Below are 21,857 nucleotides of genomic sequence, written 5' to 3'. Positions count from 1 at the left end.
AGTTTGCGGACGACACAACAGTGGTAGGCTTGATTACCAACAACGACGAGACGGCCTACAGGGAGGAGGTGAGGGCCCTCGGAGTGTGGTGTCAGGAAAATAACCTCACACTCAACGTCAACAAAACTAAGGAGATGATTGTGGACTTCAGGAAACAGCAGAGGGAACACCCCCCTATCCACATTGATGGAACAGTAGTGGAGAGGGTAGCAAGTTTTAAGTTCCTCGGCGTACACATCACAGACAAACTGAATTGGTCCACCCACACAGACAGCATCGTGAAGAAGGCGCAGCAGCGCCTCTTCAACCTCAGGAGGCTGAAGAAATTCGACTTGTCACCAAAAGCACTCACAAACTTATACAAACTAAACTACCTGCCCTCCAGGACACCTACACCACCCGATGTTACAGGAAGGCCATAAAGATCATCAAGGACAACAACCACCCGAGCCACTGCCTGTTCACCCCGCTATCGTCCAGAAGGCGAGGTCAGTACAGGCACATCAAAGTTGGGACCGAGAGACTGAAAAACAGCTTCTATCTCAAGGCCATCAGACTGTTAAACAGCCACCACTAACATTGAGTGGCTGCTGCCAACACACTGACTCAACTCCAGCCACTTTAATAATGGGAATTGATGGGAAATGATGTAAAATATATCACTAGCCACTTTAAACAATGCTACCTAATATAATGTTTACATACCCTACATTATTAATCTCATATGTATATGTATATACTGTACTCTATATCATCTACTGCATCTTTATGTAATACATGTATCACTAGCCACTATAACTATGCCACTTTGTTTATATACTCATCTCATATGTATATACTGTACTTGATACCATCTACTGTATCTTGCCTATGCCGCTCTGTACCATCACTCATTCATATATCTTTATGTACACATTCTTTATCCCCTTACACTTGTGTGTATAAGACAGTGGTTTTGGAATTGTTAGTTAGATTACTTGTTGGTTATTACTGCATTGTCGGAACTAGAAGCACAAGCATTTCGCTACACTCGCATTAACATCTGCTAACCATGTGTATGTGACAAATAACATTTGATTTGATGATTTGATTTGATTTCAGTGCCAGAAATATGGGAGGAAAGGGAGTGATTGTTATTAGATTTGAGGAGCAATGAGGTTGAACAGCCAGGACTAAGTGAACTGCTGGGGAAATCTTCAGGGGATGTAGTATTTAAATATGTATTTCGTTTCCTTAGGGAGAGGAGAATGTTGGGTAAGATTTCGACCTTCACTGTCTCTGGTCCACACTCCAGTCCAGTTGGCGGCGGTAATGCAGTTTAAAGTTGGTTGCCAACCGCCATATAAAACCCACAGAAGAAGATTTCTGGTCTCCATTTTATTATAGCTTGCAGCTCATGTCGCAGCTACAGACAGGCGTTTCGACGGAAGACTGCAAACGGATCGAATATTAGTGTTGGTTTTACAATACGGTAAATAACACATACCTAAATAATGCAAAGTGTGATATGTATTTCATTTTCCAATTCATGTTTATTTTATATTTACTGACTCTTTCATTTATACTATCTAGCTAACGTTAGTTAGCCCACCGAAGAGCTAGCTAGTAACGTTTTCCATTTTCAGTATTTTCGCAGTTAGTTAACTGAAATGGTTAAACCAACGGTACTACATCATGTAATTGTATTGACAAATGTTTAAGTGAATTTGCAGCTATACTCTGGCCTCACACGTAGCCCATGGCACGTAAACAAAAAAAGTGAACTAGGAGGGAGCAAGCCAAGCAAATGTCGTGAGGGTTCTATCTCGTCAAGGCCCCAGCCCGGGCTTCTGCCATTTTGCATAACTACATACGGGCAGGTAGTTAGTAACCTTAGTGAACGATGCAAAGGGGCTGTGGGCGATTTTGACCAACGTTGGATCAGAAAACAAGCTTGTTCTAACAAACGTATTACTTTGTAGCTGTAATGCAGAACCTGTTCATCTTTCACGGCAATTATATATTAGAAGAATTACCGCAATGCATTTCCATGTGCTATGCATTTCCACACCACTTGCTTTATGCCCTGTATTAATTTCTGGCACTTTGTTGCCTACCTCAAATTCAGCCAGAACGACGCAAAACATCTGATTGCGTGTTATAAACACACCTGGCTAGTTGAATGTGGCTTTGTAAATTGTGTGTGTAGGGAAATTTGTAAATCTGCGTGTTATGAACATAGACTATAGTACAGTCCTACTTGAATATAAATTGTGTGGAAAATGTGTACTACGTGAAAATCTAAATGGACAATTCTTCTTTCAGTTTCTCATTCACGTTTGCGGAGTATCAATTTTTGTTTTGAAAATTGAGACCTGTTGAAATGGCAGGTAATTACAAAAGTTTTTGTTCCTTGCATGCCAGTACACTTGACAGATTGACTGTTTGACACAAGAATTTCAAATAATTAGAGTTGTGTGTGTGTTCCAGAACTGCTTGATGTAGCTTTTCTGGTTTATATATATATATATATATATATATGCAAAACTAGTCAGATACTGTGAACCATCAACTCTAATACCAAAGAGTGAGTAGAACCTGATGAATTGTATTCATTTTGCTTAATATTTTTTACAGATCCAGCCATGCACCGAGATTGCCCTCTTGACTGCAAGGTCTATGTGGGAAACCTGGGAAATAATGGCAACAAGACAGAGCTGGAGAGGTCCTTTGGCTATTATGGGCCACTTCGCAGTGTCTGGGTAGCAAGGAACCCCCCAGGCTTTGCTTTTGTGGAATTTGAAGATCCAAGGGACGCAACAGACGCAGTGAGGGAGCTTGATGGAAGGTAAAGCCTAAGAACAAGTTTCTGGTATAAAAAAAATAACTAAATGATAGAATCGGGAAATTGAAGACTGTTGAAATGAGAGGCAATCACTAAAGTTTTTGTTCCTTGCATGCCAATATACTTTACAGATTTACTGTTTGACCAAAGAAATTAGAGGCATTCCAGAACTGTTTGAAGTAGCATTTCTGTTTTTGCTATATGAACGCACATTTTCTCTGTGTTCTTTTCACTTTATAAGATAACTAAATGACAGAGCCTAGTTTGCTTGGAGATCCTTGTTTCCAAGCAATGCACTTACTCTGATATTTGGAAGGACTACATATTAATTTCAGTTGCCACTGGCCTCCATTTAACTACCCGACAGGTGGCGAAACAAGTCCATGTATACCATAATGTTTTGGTGACCTTTAAACAGTATACCCATGGTAACATCCTTATTGATCTGCACAGGACGCTAAGTGGTTCTCGTGTGCGAGTGGAGCTGTCCAATGGTGAGAAACGCACCCGCAACCGGGGTCCTCCTCCCTCATGGAGCAGACGTCCTCGAGATGACCATCGCGGGCGTCGTGGTAGCCCGCCCGCCAGGCGCAGGTAACCCGTCTCCCGTACAGGGCTTTATGATAGCAATGCCCAACAGACTACAAATCCCTTCCTTCCCCTTTTCCTGTTTAAACTTTTTTTGTTTGTTCCTGTGTCTTTCCAAAATGCGTCTCCTGTTTTTCTGCACCATGTTGATAGTTCAGCTCTGACTGTTTGATAACCCTTGCTTCCATGGTAGTCTACAGTGGTTACTGTGATGTGGTGCTGAAAACGTGCTGTTTTCATCTTCATTATCATTGATCAATTTAACGAGTTCCAGGGAACTTTAGATCCAGGGGGTGCTACAGTGTGAAATGAAGTGTGCTGCTTTTTATGCCAAGTTAGGTACATTTGCATTTACTGCTGCCACATTTTCTCTAAATTTGGATTGCAAGCTTTTCACTGTTGCCTAAAGCACTGAATGTGTTTTGGAACTGTTCTATACCGTGTGCGTGCACGCACGTGCAAGATTATTTTAAGATTTGACAAAGTGTAAAAATTGCAGCTAGCTTTTTAAGTAGGTGATTCGTATTACAAAGCAGTACTTATCTATGATCCCGGTGGGGTGGGAGGGAAGCCTAATGATGCTAGATTGGTTGTTTTTGTTACAAATTGAGGTTGCCTTTTTATTTACCATTTATATTAATAAAAATGAACCCCCGTTACAGAGTCATCACCATGCCTCTTCTCACCACCCTCTGAGTCAGTCAACTAGTCCTCTTTCAGCAGCATGTGACCTCTGACCAGCGTGCACCAATCAGCTTGGCTGGTGTCGTGTCACATGACCCAGGCATGGCCAGTCGTCAGGTTGCACCAGCCCATTGGTTCCTGCGCATGCAGTTCTCAGCCTCCTCCTCCAACCTTAACCAAATCGGCAGCGGCCCACCTCACATTCCCGACCAATCAGCGTTTTACGTCCCCAAATGTCTACACTACTACAACCTACCAGCAACAGCCTTCGGCTAACCAATAAAAGCAGGAAAAATCCACAGCCAGCCCCCATCCGCCAGCCAACTAATCACCTCGCAGCATCTGGCCAGTCCTTTTCAGCCAAATCTGCCTACCCGGCCGACAGTCTGCCTCCCCTTCGTCATTTCTAGCTTGTTGAAAACCAAAAGACTAGTAAGTTTTTCCTGCTTCATACAGTACACTGCTGATTACAAATTTAAAAGTGAAGAGAAAGCTGCTTTTAAAAAAAGGTTCTCCTTATTTGAATCAAATAGCGTTGGTATTTCTCACTCATTACTGTAATCTGTTGGGGCATGGCTCTGCATCCAGTGAGTCTAGGACCCTGACATTTTGAGATGTGAATTATTAAATTGTGACTTTCTAAATGTTCGAAGGAGCTATTCTGATCAGTGCTTCCCCTTCCAAAGTGTAGGTCCCTCCCTGGTTTAGGTCGCAGTGGCCCTATCTTGTGTGTACTTTGTGGTTGTGCATAATATGTAACCTTGATTTTACTGCAGCTTTAAGAGGCCAATGTTAAAACCCAATGTTTTACCATTAGTTATGTTACAGCCCTTTATTTTCTTACCCCTTTCCATTTGGTATAAATGCACCTTTTTGTCATTCTCTCAGCTGGCAGTATTAACTAACCATGACCTTTTAGGGGAGGTGATGACTGAATTTCAGATTACAAATGCCTTATCAGAGGTCACCCATTCTCATCCCTTAGGAGGGGTGTAGCCTATAACTTTGTGCCCACTGAGGGTCAGTTTTCAGTGGGAGCCGTAGGGTTTACTTCAAGGGAGTACAGGTAATTTGTGGGTCGGATGGGTTTGGTATCAATGGGTCACCAATGTATTGTGCTCTGCTTTTGACACCCTGTCACCCCCACCACCACCAGATCTCCACGAAGGAGGAGCTTCAGCCGCAGCCGAAGCAGGTATGTTGACAAAAGCGTTATTGTAAAATTGAACAGCTATACTGTGGGCAACTGAGATCAAAACAGATTATTGGTCATGGAAGCATGGACTTAAGGACTCAATTTTGAATCAAAAAAATAATTATATATATATATATATTTTATAACACAGCTTTCCAGAGGGTAACTGACAAACTTGCCAATGATGACATCCTCTTGTCAACAGAGGCCTCAGTAAGATGCAGGTTGCTTTGGTTAATTCTGTGGTTCCTTCTGTATGCAGGTCTCTCTCCAGAGACAGGAAGAGGGAGAGATCTCTGTCCCGGGACAGAAACCATAAACCCTCAAGATCATTCTCTCGATCAAGGAGGTAAGCAGGGGAGATTTTATGAGACAGAGCAAGGATCTTATATCTCGTCTTAATATAACAATGAAACCTCTTGTGTTAGTATGTAACTCTTTAACAGACCATGGCTGTAACATTGTTCTGAGAGTGCATGAATGCTCCGGGTAAAGTTTTAATTAACGTTCTTGCTTAACTGTTTTTCCCCTTCTCACAGCCGCTCCAGATCTACTGAGAGAAAGTAAGAAGATTCACGGCAATCGATGGATGAACAAATACAGCCATCCCTCTAGCGAGTTGTTTCATGTGATGGACTTTAAATGACCTCTGGTCATTTGTCATTATTTTTATTTTTAACAATCAAATGTTTAGTATTTGCTTCTTTGTGACTTTCAAGGTATCTATTTCCTCTGTATTTTGTAAATAAGTGGGTATGCAGGTGTAATACGTTACTGAAAGGGCTGAACTCGAGAACCAACTTCTCATTAAAAATAGCATATAAGACATCGATGTTAGTCAAACATTTATTCCAGTGCCAAAATTGACAATAAAAATGCAAGTAGGTACATATAAAGTCCGTATCGTCCAAAACAGACTTGTGAGATTTGTGTACAAGATTTCGGCATGACTTGAGTGTTTGGGTCTCTGTATGTCTAAAAGTACCAGGTCAAGGAAAGGCCCTGTTTTAAATAGTCTAGTGCTCACGTCATGTTTCCATGTCAACGAGATTTGTCTGGAGGTGGTAAAAGGCTATGGTCATCTATTCTATGTTGATTAATATATGTATCTTGTTGTCTAGTTGATCAATAGGATTTTCGCTGTTCTTCCAGTTCCTGTTGGTAAATATTTGTCAATGGGAATAATGGCACCCTTATTCGGGATATTGGAATCGATTTGAGAAAAAAAAGATGCAAAGTACTGAATACAATTATCTCAATTTTGGCTCTACAATATTCCATTTTCTTTTCCTTTGTACTATTTGTAATGTTCTCTGAATTAAAAACTGGTTGTAGAAAAGTCTTCTGTTACCATTTTGTGGGGAGATATCAAATATTAAACTGTCTACAGACCATTGGATGTAGATTCATCGATATGGAACTAGAAACGATCCAACTATGCCTCATCACAAATCAACAGGGAAGTGCTGGGCTTCATGATGACAAACAATGCATATGTTTTCTTTGGTATTGAGGCACACAGCGGATTTCCAACAAGAGGTTAGAAAATGTATTGCTTTGATTTGAGCAAACACTTTTAATAGGTCAGAACAAAAGTTTGCTCTTTATTCTTCAAATTGGCGCACTCGATACTGTTTTGTTTGTTTTCAGATTCACCACAAGACGTAGCTGATTAAATGGCATGATCATTACACAGATGCACCTGGTGCTGGGGACAAAATGCCACTACAATGTGCAGTTTTGTTACTGCCACGGATGTGAAGTTTTGAGGGAGTGTGCAATTGGCATGCTGACTGCAGGAATGTCCATCAGAGCTGTTGCCAGATAATTGAATGTTCATTCCTTTACCATAAGCTGCCTCCAATGTCATTTTGGAGTGGGAATGCTGCTGAGGAGTATTTCTGTCTGTATTGAAGCCCTTTTGTGGGGGAAAACTCATTCTGATTGGCTAGGCCAGGCTCCCAAATGGGTGGGTCTAGGCCCACCCATGTCTGCACCCTGCCCAGTCATGTGAAATCCATATATTAAGGCCTAATTCATTAATTTAAATTGACTGATTTCTTCATATGAACTGTCAGTAAAATCAATAAATTGTTGCATGTTAAGTTGATATTTTTGTTCAGTATGTTTGCACAACCATTGATTACAAACAATTGGCACTGTGATTGGCTGGGCCTGGCTCCCAAGTGGGTGGGCCTATGCCCTCCAAGACCAACCCATGGCCGCCCCTACCCATGTGAAATCGATAGATTAAGGCCTACTTTATTTAAATTGACTGATTTCCTTATATGAACTGTAACAGAAAAGTTTTTGTAATTGTTGCATGTTGTGTTTATATTTTTGTTCAGTATCATTGTCCTTCAATTCGTAAGAGGCTGAATGTATCTCACCGAAGAAAGCATCCAAGTGAGCGAAACAGCGCCCCTTTGTATTTGTAGGCCATCTATCTGATTCTGTCTGGTCATAAAGAGTATGACATTGTTGCCTCCCATAGCATTGAATGCAAGGGAAGCCAGCGAGCAATTGGCCTCAATGAGCGTTGAGCTAAACTGAGTGAGCTGAACTGTGAATGGTCCTGGAGCACCAAAAAAAGCTTGTTTGGATTTGGCTTCATTTCTATTACCTCAAGAGAAATACATAATTGACATAAACAACTTGAATTGTTGCATTTCATTGTGCTGTTGCCCTCTTGTGGCTGGCTAGCTAGCTAAAATGGTCCCTTTCCTAAATTAGCCATGGATGGAGATAGGGATTTGGACTTGTGGTTTTACTTTATTCTCTGTACTGGCCAATGATTATAACGGCGATTCTGATCCAACCATACATTTATACATTGGACTCAAGAGGATGGAAGTTCAACATGTAGCTAGATGTAGAAGAATAATGTTAACTAGCTAACGTTGCCTATATAAAAGGAAGTTAGGCTAGCAAGCAATAATTTTAGCCAGATTAAAATAAAAGATTGTACTGTATGACAGCCATAGACTGCTTCGTCATCATGAAAGAAAGGGGGATGGCATTGGCGTCTCTCCACAAGTAGGGTGAGTCAATATGTTTTTTTATACTTGCACGCACACACACACACAAATCAGAACCACAGACAGCCACATATTTACCTTACGTTGATTGTTTTTGGTATCTTTTAGTCGATGTTGAAATGGTGCTGGAATAGTGGAGGCAGCTCCTGTTTTCTTTGCAACTTGCAATATGCTTTTTGGACTTCACCGGACAGAGGTTGTTCTCCAGTTTAGTAATGAAACAAAGGTGTGGTGGAATTTATCCTGCCACTACATCTTATTGTCTCGACCTTAGGCGTACAGTGCCTTGCGAAAGTATTCGGCCCCCTTGAACTTTGCGACCTTTTGCCACATTTCAGGCTTCAAACATAAAGATATAAAACTGTATTTTTTTGTGAAGAATCAACAACAAGTGGGACACAATCATGAAGTGGAACGACATTTATTGGATATTTCAAACTTTTTTAACAAATCAAAAACTGAAAGATTGGGCGTGCAAAATTATTCAGCCCCCTTAAATTAATACTTTGTAGCGCCACCTTTTGCTGCGATTACAGCTGTAAGTCGCTTGGGGTATGTCTCTATCAGTTTTGCACATCGAGAGACTGACATTTTTTCCCATTCCTCCTTGCAAAACAGCTCGAGCTCAGTGAGGTTGGATGGAGAGCATTTGTGAACAGCAGTTTTCAGTTCTTTCCACAGATTCTCGATTGGATTCAGGTCTGGACTTTGACTTGGCCATTCTAACACCTGGATATGTTTATTTTTGAACCATTCCATTGTAGATGTTGCTTTATGTTTTGGATCATTGTCTTGTTGGAAGACAAATCTCCGTCCCAGTCTCAGGTCTTTTGCAGACTCCATCAGGTTTTCTTCCAGAATGGTCCTGTATTTGGCTCCATCCATCTTCCCATCAATTTTAACCATCCTCCCTGGCCCTGCTGAAGAAAAGCAGGCCCAAGCCATGATGCTGCCACCACCATGTTTGACAGTGGGGATGGTATGTTCAGTGTGATGAGCTGTGTTGCTTTTACGCCAAACATAACGTTTTGCATTGTTGCCAAAAAGTTCAATTTTGGTTTCATCTGACCAGAGCACCTTCTTCCACATGTTTGGTGCGTCTCCCAGGTGGCTTGTGGCAAACTTTTTATGGATATCTTTAAGAAATGGCTTTCTTCTTGCCACTCTTCCATAAAGGCCAGATTTGTGCAATATATGACTGATTGTTGTCCTATGGACAGAGTCTCCCACCTCAGCTGTAGATCTCTGCAGTTCATCCAGAGTGATCATGGGCCTCTTGGCTGCATCTCTGATCAGTCTTCTCCTTGTATGAGCTGAAAGTTTAGAGGGACGGCCAGGTCTTGGTAGATTTGCAGTGGTCTGATACTCCTTCCATTTCAATAATCGCTTGCACAGTGCTCCTTGGGATGTTTAAAGCTTGGGAAATCTTTTTGTATCCAAATCCGGCTTTAAACTTCTTCACAACAGTATCTCGGACCTGCCTGGTGTGTTCCTTGTTCTTCATGATGCTCTCTGCGCTTTTAACGGACCTCTGAGACTATCACAGTGCAGGTGCATTTATACGGAGACTTGATTACACACAGGTGGATTGTATTTATCATCATTAGTCATTTAGGTCAACATTGGATCATTCAGAGATCCTCACTGAACTTCTGGAGAGAGTTTGCTGCACTGAAAGTAAAGGGGCTGAATAATTTTGCACGCCCAATTTTTTAGTTTTTGATTTGTTAAAAAAGTTTGAAATATCCAATAAATGTCGTTCCACTTCATGATTGTGTCCCACTTGTTGTTGATTCTTCACAAAAAAATACAGTTTTATATCTTTATGTTTGAAGCCTGAAATGTGGCAAAAGGTCGGAAAGTTCAAGGGGGCCGAATACTTTCGCAAGGCACTGTATATATATCACGGTGTCAAGTTATATGAACTAACAGGTTATAGAGCAAACAATGCAATTATCACAACACATAAGTTGTAATATGTAGATTTTTTCTGGCTTCCCCAGGGATTTTACTCACGCACCGCTACTGTAAGTTAGTTCTGCCATTAGGTTCCAAAAAGGGGAGACGAGGTCAGTTATACATTAGGTGCTATGATCCACATCTAATATCCCTTCAGTCTGTGACTGAATGACAATTTAGTTTCAATAATATCACAAAACAAATTTTACTGTCAAAATAGCTTTGTCTTCGGCTTCATATTCATAAACTTAAACTCATCTCCTATGATCATATGAATATCCTCCATCTGAATGCCCTCAGCTCATAATAGGGTAAGCTACTTTGGATAAGTATGTGTTACATTTATAAAATGTATGGCATATCATAGGTGTAAATGTACCAATGACAATGGTTTTAAGAAGTCAAACCTGGACATCACAATTCTAGAATAGTAAACAAAATCCTATAATTGACTACAACTGGTGGATAAGAGGGGAGGTTGGCCAATTCGTAAATTAGTGATTGAAAATTATTTTTATTTAACTAGGTAAGTTACAATGATGGCCTACCCCGGCAAAACCCAGACCACGCTGGGCCAATTGTGCACTTCCCTATGGGACTACCAATCACGGCCAGATGTGATACAGCCTGGATTTGAACCAGGGACTGTAGTGACACCTCTTGCGCTGCAATTTTTTTAAACCTTTATTTAACTAGGCAAGTCAGTTAAGAACAAATTCTTATTTTCAATGATGGCCTAGAAACAGTGCCTGTTCAGGGGCAGAACGACAGATTTGTAACTTGTCAGCTCGGGGATTTGAACTTGCAACCTTTTGGTTACTAGTCCAACGCTCTAACCACTAGGCTACACTGCCTCCCCAATGCAGTGCCTTAGACCGCTGCGCCACTCGGGAGCCCCTCGTCCTCATGAAAGTACTATAAAAAGTTCAAGTTAATTGTAATGTCACAAGACAGCTTTACATAACTTACATTTTAAAAGGGTGGTGACTGTCAAAGTTCCCTGTTGAATTCCCTCCATTATTACCAAAGTATATTCCAGTCTTTCTGGGTGTATGTGAAAGCTCTGCGTCTGGACACCACCCTCTGCAACTGGATCCTGGACATAGACCGACATAGACCGACAACACCACCACTCTTGTCAAGAGGGTGCAACAGCGTTTCTACTTTCTAAGGCGGCTGAAGAAATTCAGCATGTCACCCCGGTCCTCTCCAAATACTACTGCTGCACCATCGAGAGCATCCTGACCAGTTGCATCATGGCCTGGTAAAGGAATTGACCTCGTTGAAAATCTGTTTGAATTGAAGAGGCCAATCCATAAGCGCAGAGGCAGGATACCAAGGACCTGGGAAGATTCTGTATGGAGGAATGGTCTAAGATTCCTCCCAATGTGTACTCTAATCTCATAAAACATTTTAGAGGAAGGCTCAGTGTCATTATCCTTGCAAGGGGAGGCTGCTGGAGTATTAATCATTTTGATCCCTATCTTTTTTAGATGTTTTTTTAAATTACTTGTTTGACTAAACCTCTATCTCTGAGCAATTGTATTAGTATAAAATAATATAATTTTCCCATTTTTGTGAGAATACAATTTAGTTCAGTATGTGCATTATTTGTTTTATACAGTCTTTTTTGCTTATCTTTGTCAGGGGAGCCAATCATTTGGGACCTGACTGTAATACCCTCAAATAAAAGGTGACACTGTACTGTCTTCTCATATGAAACATTTCATCTCAAATCCAAAATAGTGGAGTATAGAGGCAAATTTAGATTGCAGATTCACTGTCCAAATTTATCTGGAGGGGAGTGTACCTTCGTTTAAAATGTCATAACTTGCAAAGGAACCAAGAGCCCCTGTTAACCTCCTGCATTGCTAAACAAATGGGTTACTGTCCCATGAGGCTGAGTTTCTGGTCATTAAACACTCTTTCATGAGAGTAGGTCAACTGTCAGGGGTCTTTTATTTGTGGCTGCAGTGGGAAGAAACCGGGCAGGATGCCAGCAGGAATGAGGTTGGCTGGGGCGATCTGTGGAATAGAATGGAGATAGTGTGGCAGCCTGATGTTTTGGCTGACACAAGCAAGCCTGACTTCGAGAACAGGTAGATCAGTTGGAGCTAGCTCAAATTTCAGCACAAGATTGATCCACACCATGTGGAGTTGTGGGTCCTTAAAAAGGGTCCATCTGTAGTTGCTACATCCATTTTTTGACAAATAAATGAATGCTATATTCTTAAAGAATCAATGGGTATATAATGTATAAATACCTCATAAGCTTAGTTCAACTGTCAAACCCCCAAAACACTGTATAGCCACAAAACATTCTTAAAACTAAATGTAATATCTTGGATGGTCAGTTTGTCGTTGCATAGCACAGTCTATACATTTCAGAGTGGTTGCATTTTATACACGCATTGGCTGTAAGTCGCTTTGGATAAAAGCATCAGGTAAAGGTCATAAATTTAAAAAACTCAGTCCCATTTATACCAAAACTGAAGCAGGGTGCCCGCTTTGTTATTGTTTCAACTAAGGATTACCCCTTTAAATACACTACAGTAGACATAGGCCTTTGACCTGCGGCCCTGAACATGTGCTTCTGGTATTCTATTGTTTGGTATTCTGTAATTCTTTTGTTTTTACACCAGAGTGACTCAAGTGCCTCTGCAACTCACTTCATGACATATATAGGCCTACACAGACTTTTATTCAAGGTCCAGGGAAGTCACTAATACAAACAACTATTACAGTATTGTACATAGGCCTAAATACCATATGTGAGTAAAAGAAATAGCATAATCCAGAGACATATTACAATGTAGGCATGTAGCCCAAAATAGAAAGGGCACAACTGTGTGAACTGTGGGTGGGAGAAGTCTACTCTCTGCAATGTCACTTGAATAATCAGGCCAACCTACAAGAAGTCTAAGCCACGTGAAGAAATTGGTCTGGACTGGAATTTACTCATACCGGAAAAACTTGGGAGAGTTTGAATGTGTGTACACATGGATGTTTACTGGACGAAATACACATGCTTAACTCAGCCTTTGCATCAGAGAAAATTCATCACGCCCCCCAGAGTTTATGGAAGTCGGCTTCTGCTTAACCGCCACTCTGCCAGAACAGTACACTTTGAGAAAGTATCAAGCAAAGAGAAGACATCAGTGAGTTGCTTTAGTTGTGCCTCAGGCATTTAGTAAAACATAGTTTTTAGAAAACTGATATTCAAAGCAAAAGTTTACTTAAAGTAAACCGTAATTTCTTTCATTTTATTTTCAAAGAGTAACCTGAAACCGAGAAAGGGAACTTTTCCTGATGTTTGGATTGCAGTTTCAATGTATGTAAAATCTTCAAATATCTATGCATGCTACTTTTTATGTACATTGAAATAATGGTAACTCAGAAAAGCCTCGTCAGACTATAGGCTTATTGAAATGTGTTATTTCATACAACTGAACAAAGGAAAGGTTGAATCATTATCAAATCAAAGTTTATTTGTCACGTCCCCCGAATACAACAGGTGTAGGACCTTACAGTGAAATGCTTACTTACAGGCCCTAACCAACAGTGCAATTTTTAAGTAGAAAAATAGGTATTAGGTGAACAATAGATAAAGTAAGGAAATAAAAACAACAGTAAAACAAAACAGTGAATAACAGTAGCGAGGCTATATACAGTAGCGAGGCTATATACAGTAGCGAGGCTATATACAGTAGCGAGGCTATATACAGTAGCGAGGCTGCATACAGACACCGGTTAGTCGGGCTGATTGAGGTAGTATGTACATGTAGATATGGTTAAAGTGACTATACATATATGATAAACAGAGAATAGCAGTAGTGTAAAAGAGGGGTTGGTGGGAGGCGGGACACAATGCAGATAGTCCTGGTAGCCAATGTGCGGGGGCACCGGTTAGTTGGGCTAATTGAGGTAGTTGGTACATGAATGTATAGTTAAAGTGACTATGCATAGATGATAAACAGAGAGTAGCAGCAGCGTAAAAGAGGGGTTGGCACACACACACAGTGCAAATAGTCCGGGTAGCCATTTAATTACCTGTTCAGGAGTCTTGGGGGTAAAAGCTGTTGAGAAGCCTTTTGGTCCTAGACTTGGCGCTCCGGTACCACTTGCCATGCGGTAGTAGAGAGAACAGTCTAAGACTGGGGTGGGTGTGGTCTTTGACAATTTGTAGGGCCTTCCTCTGATACCGCCTGGTGTAGAGGTCCTGGATGGCAGGCAGCTTTGCCCCAGTAATGTACTGGGCTGTTTGCACTACCCTCTGTAGTGCCTTGCGGTGGGAGGCCGAGCAGTTACCATACCAGGCAGTGATGCAACCATGCTCTCGATGCTGCAGCTGTAGGACCTTTTGAGGATCTCAGGACCCATGTCAAATCTTTTTAGTTTCCTGAAGGGGAATAGGCTTTGTCGTGCTCTATTTATGACTGTCTTGGTGTGTTTGGACCATTCTAGTTTGTTGGTGATGTGGACACCAAGGAACTTGAAGCTCTCAACCTGCTCCACTACAGCCCTGTCGATGAGAATGGGGTTTGCTCGGTCCTCCTTTTCCTGTAGTCCACAATCATCTCCTTAGTCTTGGTTACGTTGAGGGATAGGTTGTATTTCTAGAACCACCCGGCCAGGTCTCTGACCTCCTCCCTATAGGCTGTCTCGTTGCTGTTGGTGATCAGGCCTACCACTGTTGTGTCGTCTGCAAACTTAATGATGGTGTAGGAGTCGTACCTGGTCACACAGTTGTGGGTAAACAGGGAGTACAGGAGGGGACTGAGCACCCCTGAGGGGCTCCAGTCTTGAGGATCAGCGTGGCAGATGTTTTGCTACCTACTCTCACTACCTGGGGGTGGCCCATAAGGAAGTCCAGGATCCAGTTGCTGAGGGATGTGTTTAGTCCCAGGGGCTTTAGCTTAGTGAGGAGCTTTGAGGGCACTATGGTGTTGAACGCTGAGCTGTAGTCAATGAACAGCATTCTTTGGAGTGGATGGAGGGTTTCTGGGATGAAAGTGTTGATGAGCCATGATGTCATGGTTCCTCCTGGCGGCAGAAACCGCCCTAGAGACTTTTATTGGACTCAGGTGTGTCTTATTAGTTCATGATTGTGTCCCTGTTGAAAAAGGTACATTTTCTGTGGTCCTTTGTAGAAGCTTGACTTGTTTACCCTGTGTGTTCGTTTCCTGAGTGAGTTTGAGGCTTAGTATTTGTTATTTTTCTAGTGTACTGTGATCCTGCTTCTACTGTTTCTCAGTGAAGTATTATTGTTCATCCTTATCCACTAATTCCTCATCTGGTCTCTTCTCTGCACCTGGGTCCAACCTCTCCACGCCATACATGACCAGCTACAGACGTGAGTGCTACAGATCGGTAGTCATTTAGGTAGGTTACCATGGTGTTCTTGGGCCCAGGGACTATGGTGGTCTGCTTGACTCATTCATCACTTAAGGAGGCAAACATCTTGAGTTAATTTGTTTTCCCCAAATAAATACAGTCTCTGTCCAACAATACTCTATTGTGGCTCTTTGTTTCCACAAACATTCAGTCCAGGTTATTTGTTTTGTTGCAATTCTCAATTAGCCTTTGAGGCTTTGGCAGTCCTTTTTGGTTCTGCTGAAGCACTTATTGAAGCAGTTGAACAGCATTCATTGTCAGTGTTCTGACTTTTGTCCAATGCTGAAGGCATTTGACACTTAAGTAGTGTCCTCCTGATGATCCTCAGTCCCTTGAGTAAACGGCTGAAGCCACTCGGTTTCCTCTAAGTTGTGATCCATGCGCCGTTTGGATCTCATAGGAATGCGGTGCAACTTCTCTCTGCACGTGTCCTTGCTGCATCCAGGTTCCCGTTGTGATGTCTCTTGAGTTTTTGGTTTTTCCGTTCAATTAAAACCGACAACCATCTTCTCTTCGTCTTCGATGGGGTTAACGGTGGTTGGCGACAGAGCGAGAATGTTGCATTACCACCACCAGCTGGACGGGATATTGAATAAGAAACTAAAAGAACAGTGCAGAAAAGGGGGGAAAACTACATCATATTCAAATAAAACATGTTAACTAAGAAAACCCATCCCACTTCTTCAATCCCAGTCCACTCTAAAATACACCCCTACACAGGCTCAGGGGCCTGACATGGCGGTACATTCACATCAGGATTTCTTGCACGGCCTTGGCTGTGAAATCACATAGACCCAAAAAACATTCAGCAGCATTCACAATACCAGTTTGATTAGACTTGTTCTCCGCTTGTGCTGTAGTTTATGACCATTGCAATAAATAATACAAAGTCCACCTTTTTAACATGCAGCATTTCTCTATCCCTTGGTTGATGAGAAACCTTCACTGGTCTTGGTGGCTCTACTGCCGTTGTTTCTTCCCCGCTACTCGTTCCTTCCATAGCTTCCAATTTTCTCACCGCCTCCAAATGGGAGACGCACTGGACACTCCTTACCCTTGCCACCTCATTCTCATCCACCCTAACAGGGCACTCCAGAAATGCAGGTGCATGTTCACCTCCACAGTTGCAGCATTTATCTGGCATAAGATACTCTTCCCTTCTGCACACACTTGACACATTACCAAATATTTTACATTTATGACACTGAAGGGGTTTGTGCACAAAAGCTCTTACAGGGTATCTCATGAATCCTAACTTCGTATGAGAAGGGAGACTCAAAGAACAGTAGCATGGATGAATTGAATTTATTTTCTCCATACACGTCAGTCGATTTGCACCAACCACTCCATCGATGTCTTCAGTTATATTCTCTGCCTTTATTTCTTGCGCCACCCTATAAATCACCCCCTAGATAGCACCCTGCTACGAAAATCCACACAGGAAGCATTCCACAACAATATCTTTGAGTCTTAAAACACGCTTCTTCTCCTCCGCAGACACAAACAATCTAAGATCACTTCTTGTGACTCACCGACTCCACACTTTCCTCCAACACATTCCACATTTTCCTGGAGACGTTAAACGGATTTCCTAAGTAAGTATTGATCCCAAAACCCCAAACCCTCTCGTGGTTTCCTATTTTCCAATACTGCTTTACTTCTCTTGTTTCCCTTTTTCTTCGCCACTGTAACCCAGTATTCTCACTTTCTGTATTATTAGCTTCACCCGACTCACTAGCAGTTTCAAACAAACAAACCTCAGTTTCCAACCATCTTCTCAACCGATGATCTTTCGACCTAGACAACCAGGAGAGGGGAGTTCCTTATTAATTAGTGACCGTAATTCATCAGTCAAGTACAGGGGAGGAGCGACAACCCGAAGACGCTCGGCCCTCTGTGGAATGAGTTTGACACGTGACATAGATTTACCCAATTTCAGCCTCTATTCATTTACAGTAGTTAACTCTGTTTGTATTGTTGCCTGACATCAGACAAGTTTTCACAAAGCTAGTTTGGAGTGAGATTTATTTTTAATTTTTATATTTAATCTGTAAATGTCTATCATTATCTGTGCGTATATTCAACATGATTCACAAATGAAACTATGATCTATGAATATATTTAGTAAATAAAATAGGATCTGTAAATGTGTAAAAATATTTCACCAATTAAACCTTGATCTGTATATGTATTCAATATAGCTCACAAATAAAGCGAACATTTTAACAAATATAGAACGATGTGTGAGCAAATGTTCAGAAACATTTACAACTGTGGAATGTGCATTTTGCACAATCAAAAAGTGCTTGTGGATCTCTGTATTTTGTTTGTCAAAAACGAAAGTTATGGGTTAACACTGGCACCTAGTGATTATATGTAGTACTACAGCCACAAGAGTTGACGTCCAGGACTTGTCTTTACATGTCGCTGTAGAGGTTTGCCCAGGCATGTACTGTACTAGATCAGGACAGTAGGAGGGCTTTATGAATCATAGTCTGATGGCAAGCAGTTAAATAGAACTGCAGCATCCTGAACACACAGTCCAGTTCCTCCTTTACACTGATGAAGTGTACAGTTGGGATTTTGAGAGAGATTTACTTGTGCATAAATGGTAAGTTCTTTATTGGTTGGGGAAGGCTAGCTATACAACTTCTTACATCTTGTTGCATTAGCTAGTAGTGTTTCAGTGATTATGGTGTGATATTTGGTTGTTATTGGAATATCTGATTTATTGATGCCATTTACTAACATTTGTTTCAGTTTGATTGTTGGTGATATGATAGGCCGATTTAAGATAATTTAATTGGGTTGCTACCTTAGTTGTTGATGTTTAAATCTGAGAGAAACAGTCTTGGTCTTACATAGCAATAATCTATCATATTTACCTTTGTTCACAAGTTCAGAGGCATCTGATTGAAGTGAAACATTAAAACAAAATCTAACTTAAGCACTTTTAGATTTGCTATTCTATAGAGTAGAAGACACAAGAAATGGACTTGTGGCACATACTAAGGATATTTCAACAAACTGTCAACTCAAACAATGTACACTATATTTACAAAAGTATATGTACACCCCTTCAAATGAGTGGATTCGGCTATTTTAGCCACACCCGTTTCTGACAGGTGTATAAAATCGAGCACACAGCCATGCAATCTCCATAGACAAACATTGGCAGTGGAATGGCCTTACTGTAGGGGCTCCCTGACTTTCAACGTGGCATCGTCATAGGATGCCACCTTTCCAACAAGTCAGTTTGTAAAATTTCTGCCCTGCAAGTGTAACGGATGTGAAATGGCTAGCTAGTTAGCGGTGTTCGCGCTAAATAGCGTTTCAATCGGTGACGTCACTTGCTCTGAGACCTTGAAGTATTAGTTTTTTCCCCTTGCTCTGCAGGGGCCGCGGCTTTTGTGGAGCGATGGGTAAGGAAAAGGAGGAGGTCAACAACGGATGTGAATTGGCTAGCTAGTTAGCGGTGTTCGCGCTAAATAGGTGACGTCACTTGCTCTGAGACCCTGCTCTGCAGGGGTCGCGGCTTTTGTGGAGCGATGGGTAACGATGCTTCGTGGGTGTCAGTTGTTGATGTTTGCAGAGGGTCCCTGGTTCGCGCCCGGGCTGTTACACTAGTAGTGCTATTGTGAGGTGGAAACGGAAAGGTGGGAGCAACAAGGCTCAGCAGCAAGCTCACAGAACGGGACCACCGAGTGCTGAAGCACAGAGCCCCAACCTCAACCTCATCGAACACCTTTGTGATGAATTGGAACACTGACTGCAGTGCCCGACCTCACTAATGCTCTTGTGGCTGAATGGAAGCAAGTCCCTGCAGCAGTGCTCCAACATCTTGTGGAAAGCCTTCCCAGAAGAGTTGAGGCTGTTATAGCAGCAAAGAAGGGTAGATGTTGGACGAGCTTTTGGCCTTGTAGTGTAAATGTAGTGTAAATAATGGCCATGTAGTGTAAATGTAGTGTAAATAATGGCCATGTAGTGTAAATGTAGTGTAAATAATGGTCATGTAGTGTAGATCAGGTTTGACATGAGATCTTTTTTCATGATCTTATTGATGACATTACTGTTTGCTCTTGCTGTGCCTAGTGGTTAGAGTATTGGACTAGTAACCAAAAGGTTGCAAGTTCAAACCCCCGAGCTGACAAGGTACAAAGCTGTTGTTCTGCCCCTGAACAGGCAGTTAACCCACTGTTCCTAGGCTGTCATTGAAAATAAGAATTTGTTCTTAACTGACTTGCCTAGTTAAATAAAGGTAAAAAATTAAAATAAAAAGTAGATATCCGTATACTTAAATAACCATGCTGTTCTCTCCCTTTGTCCCCTGCAGTGTAGAACCAGAACAACCATGGCCAGTTCTAAGTGGATTCTGAGCTCCCTGGGGAAAGGTCCTGCCAGACGGAACCTGTTTGGCCCAGTGGACCATGAGCAGCTGCAGCAGGAGTACCAGAATGCCTTGCGCAGAGACCTGGAGGACGCCTGCCACCGCTGGGGCTTTGACTTCCTGTCAGAGAAGCCTCTGGCTGGGGGAGACTTCCAGTGGGAGGGGGTTCTAAGCACCAAGCTGCCTCTCCTCTACCAACCCTGCCTTTTGGGTCAGGGGGAGGCACAGATGGAGGGAGGCCTGGTGGCCATCACAGGGAGGGTCAGGGCAGGGCCTTTGCACCGTGGCAAGGAGAATATCCCTTGCACCCCTGAGAAGTGCGTAGCCAACCACCAGAATCTGGAGAAAACACCAGACAAGAAGGAGAACACCAACCACAATGAACACAGACTGACCACGAAACAGACCGAAGACTAAACAGACCAACCTCACAGGCAGGAGCATTTGTCTCGTGTGTGGATGTAGGGGTTGGTTTTTGGGGATGGGTTATAAGTTGGTAGGGTTGAACTGCTGGTTTACTTTAAAATTCCGTTTTGAATACGAAGTCCAATGCTGACAAGGCCTCTATTGGTTTCTGTCTCTGCAGATTTCTACCAAGCCAAGAAGAGAGTGGTGGGTACGCAGTGTAAGTCAGGCCAGTGATTTCAGGGCACACAGTCACAGCTGCCAGGGAGCCAACATTCGGGACAGAACCACAGCAAACACTACTTCTCGCAGGAACCCACACACTGCACAGACACTGGACACAGAGTGGATACTTACCTGGAGGAATACATAACCAATACTCTAGACAAATGCAGGGGGAAATTAAACAACCTCTTTTATTGCATCCATTACCAATGCATACTGTAAAAATAAATACATGAGATCCATGTATGGTTAACCGATGTACTAATGATTTCAATGTAAGGGGGCTTGTGTTCTTCCTGTGGTAAGGGAGGGACATTCAAGCGGTACAAATGATGCATCCATGTTCATTTGTGAGTCATGTAAGGACATCCTCTAAAACCCTATGACCTTTTGTTGTAAAGGGGACTTTTGCTATAAGAGCTCACTGTCTGGACAGGTAAGTTCCTGTATGACATTCCACAGCACTGAAATGGACCAATCAAAGCCCTGCCTCTGGGTCTACCCTTAACCCCTCTTGTCTTGATGACATCTTGAAATTATGAAAACATACTGTTTATGGTAGAGGTTGAATCTACTACAATATACTGTCACATTGAGAGGAATGACCCCAACAACACAATAGCTTTTTACAAAGTATTTCTGGTTCATATGTCCAAATGTATTGATTGATGTTATTTTATTTCATGTTTTTTCATTATGCTGTATTTCTTGTGAAGAGCGCCAGAATCATGTTATTGTCTGTCTTTTGCAAGCACTTCCTGCCCAAAGTATGTATTTTTGTACATATTGTGTAAATTTGTGAAATCTCAACATGTACTTATAGGAAACTAGTGGAAGAGTACTGTAATGAATAAGACTGTTATGCTTATAATGCAAATTCCTATATAGGAAATGTCAGCAATGTCCTCCACCTTCTATCTAACTAGGGCATTTTGCTATAATACTCCTGGGAATTTGTTGATGGGTACCTCCCCAATACTCTTTCATGCTTTTCTGAACACAAGGCCAGACATGAAAGTTTCCTTTGAATAGTATCAGAGATGTATGTTTTCTTTCAGTATTGCTCAATATTTTTAATTTAGCCCACAGCAGGTGCATCAAGGGACTCAAATTAGTCAAGTGCATGTATGGTATTTTAATCTAAAACAGGGAAATTGA

General features: G+C 41.9%; 2 protein-coding genes across 4 annotated transcripts; both read left to right on the top strand.

The window, feature by feature from the left end:
- The first annotated feature begins 1,297 nt into the window (after positions 1–1,297).
- On the top strand, positions 1,298–6,630 carry LOC139413502 (serine/arginine-rich splicing factor 3). 2 transcript variants are annotated; one of them, XM_071160973.1, is made up of 7 exons: positions 1,298–1,471; positions 2,305–2,369; positions 2,617–2,827; positions 3,278–3,418; positions 5,253–5,291; positions 5,554–5,640; positions 5,831–6,630. In XM_071160973.1, the coding sequence occupies exons 2-7, from the start codon at positions 2,363–2,365 to the stop codon at positions 5,856–5,858; spliced, it is 513 nt and encodes a 170-aa protein (XP_071017074.1). In that variant the 5' UTR covers positions 1,298–1,471; positions 2,305–2,362; the 3' UTR covers positions 5,859–6,630. The 2 variants fall into 2 exon arrangements, with proteins under 2 accessions (XP_071017074.1, XP_071017075.1); XM_071160974.1 differs by lacking the exon at positions 2,305–2,369 and having other exon boundaries at positions 1,354–1,471.
- An 11,581-nt stretch (positions 6,631–18,211) lies between these two features.
- Positions 18,212–21,294, top strand: LOC139413501 (cyclin-dependent kinase inhibitor 1-like). 2 transcript variants are annotated; one of them, XM_071160970.1, is made up of 2 exons: positions 18,212–18,293; positions 20,016–21,294. In XM_071160970.1, exons 1-2 carry the CDS (start codon positions 18,291–18,293, stop codon positions 20,484–20,486), a joined length of 474 nt encoding a protein of 157 aa, XP_071017071.1. In that variant the 5' UTR covers positions 18,212–18,290; the 3' UTR covers positions 20,487–21,294. The 2 variants fall into 2 exon arrangements, with proteins under 2 accessions (XP_071017071.1, XP_071017072.1); XM_071160971.1 differs by lacking the exon at positions 18,212–18,293 and adding an exon at positions 19,454–19,574.
- The last annotated feature ends 563 nt before the right edge of the window (positions 21,295–21,857 follow it).

The sequence above is a fragment of the Oncorhynchus clarkii genome, chromosome 7 (genome assembly GCF_045791955.1).
Source record: "Oncorhynchus clarkii lewisi isolate Uvic-CL-2024 chromosome 7, UVic_Ocla_1.0, whole genome shotgun sequence".
Taxonomy (NCBI): domain Eukaryota; kingdom Metazoa; phylum Chordata; class Actinopteri; order Salmoniformes; family Salmonidae; genus Oncorhynchus; species Oncorhynchus clarkii.
The sequence above is the reverse complement of the archived record's forward strand: the minus strand, read 5'-3'. Positions and strand labels throughout refer to the sequence as shown.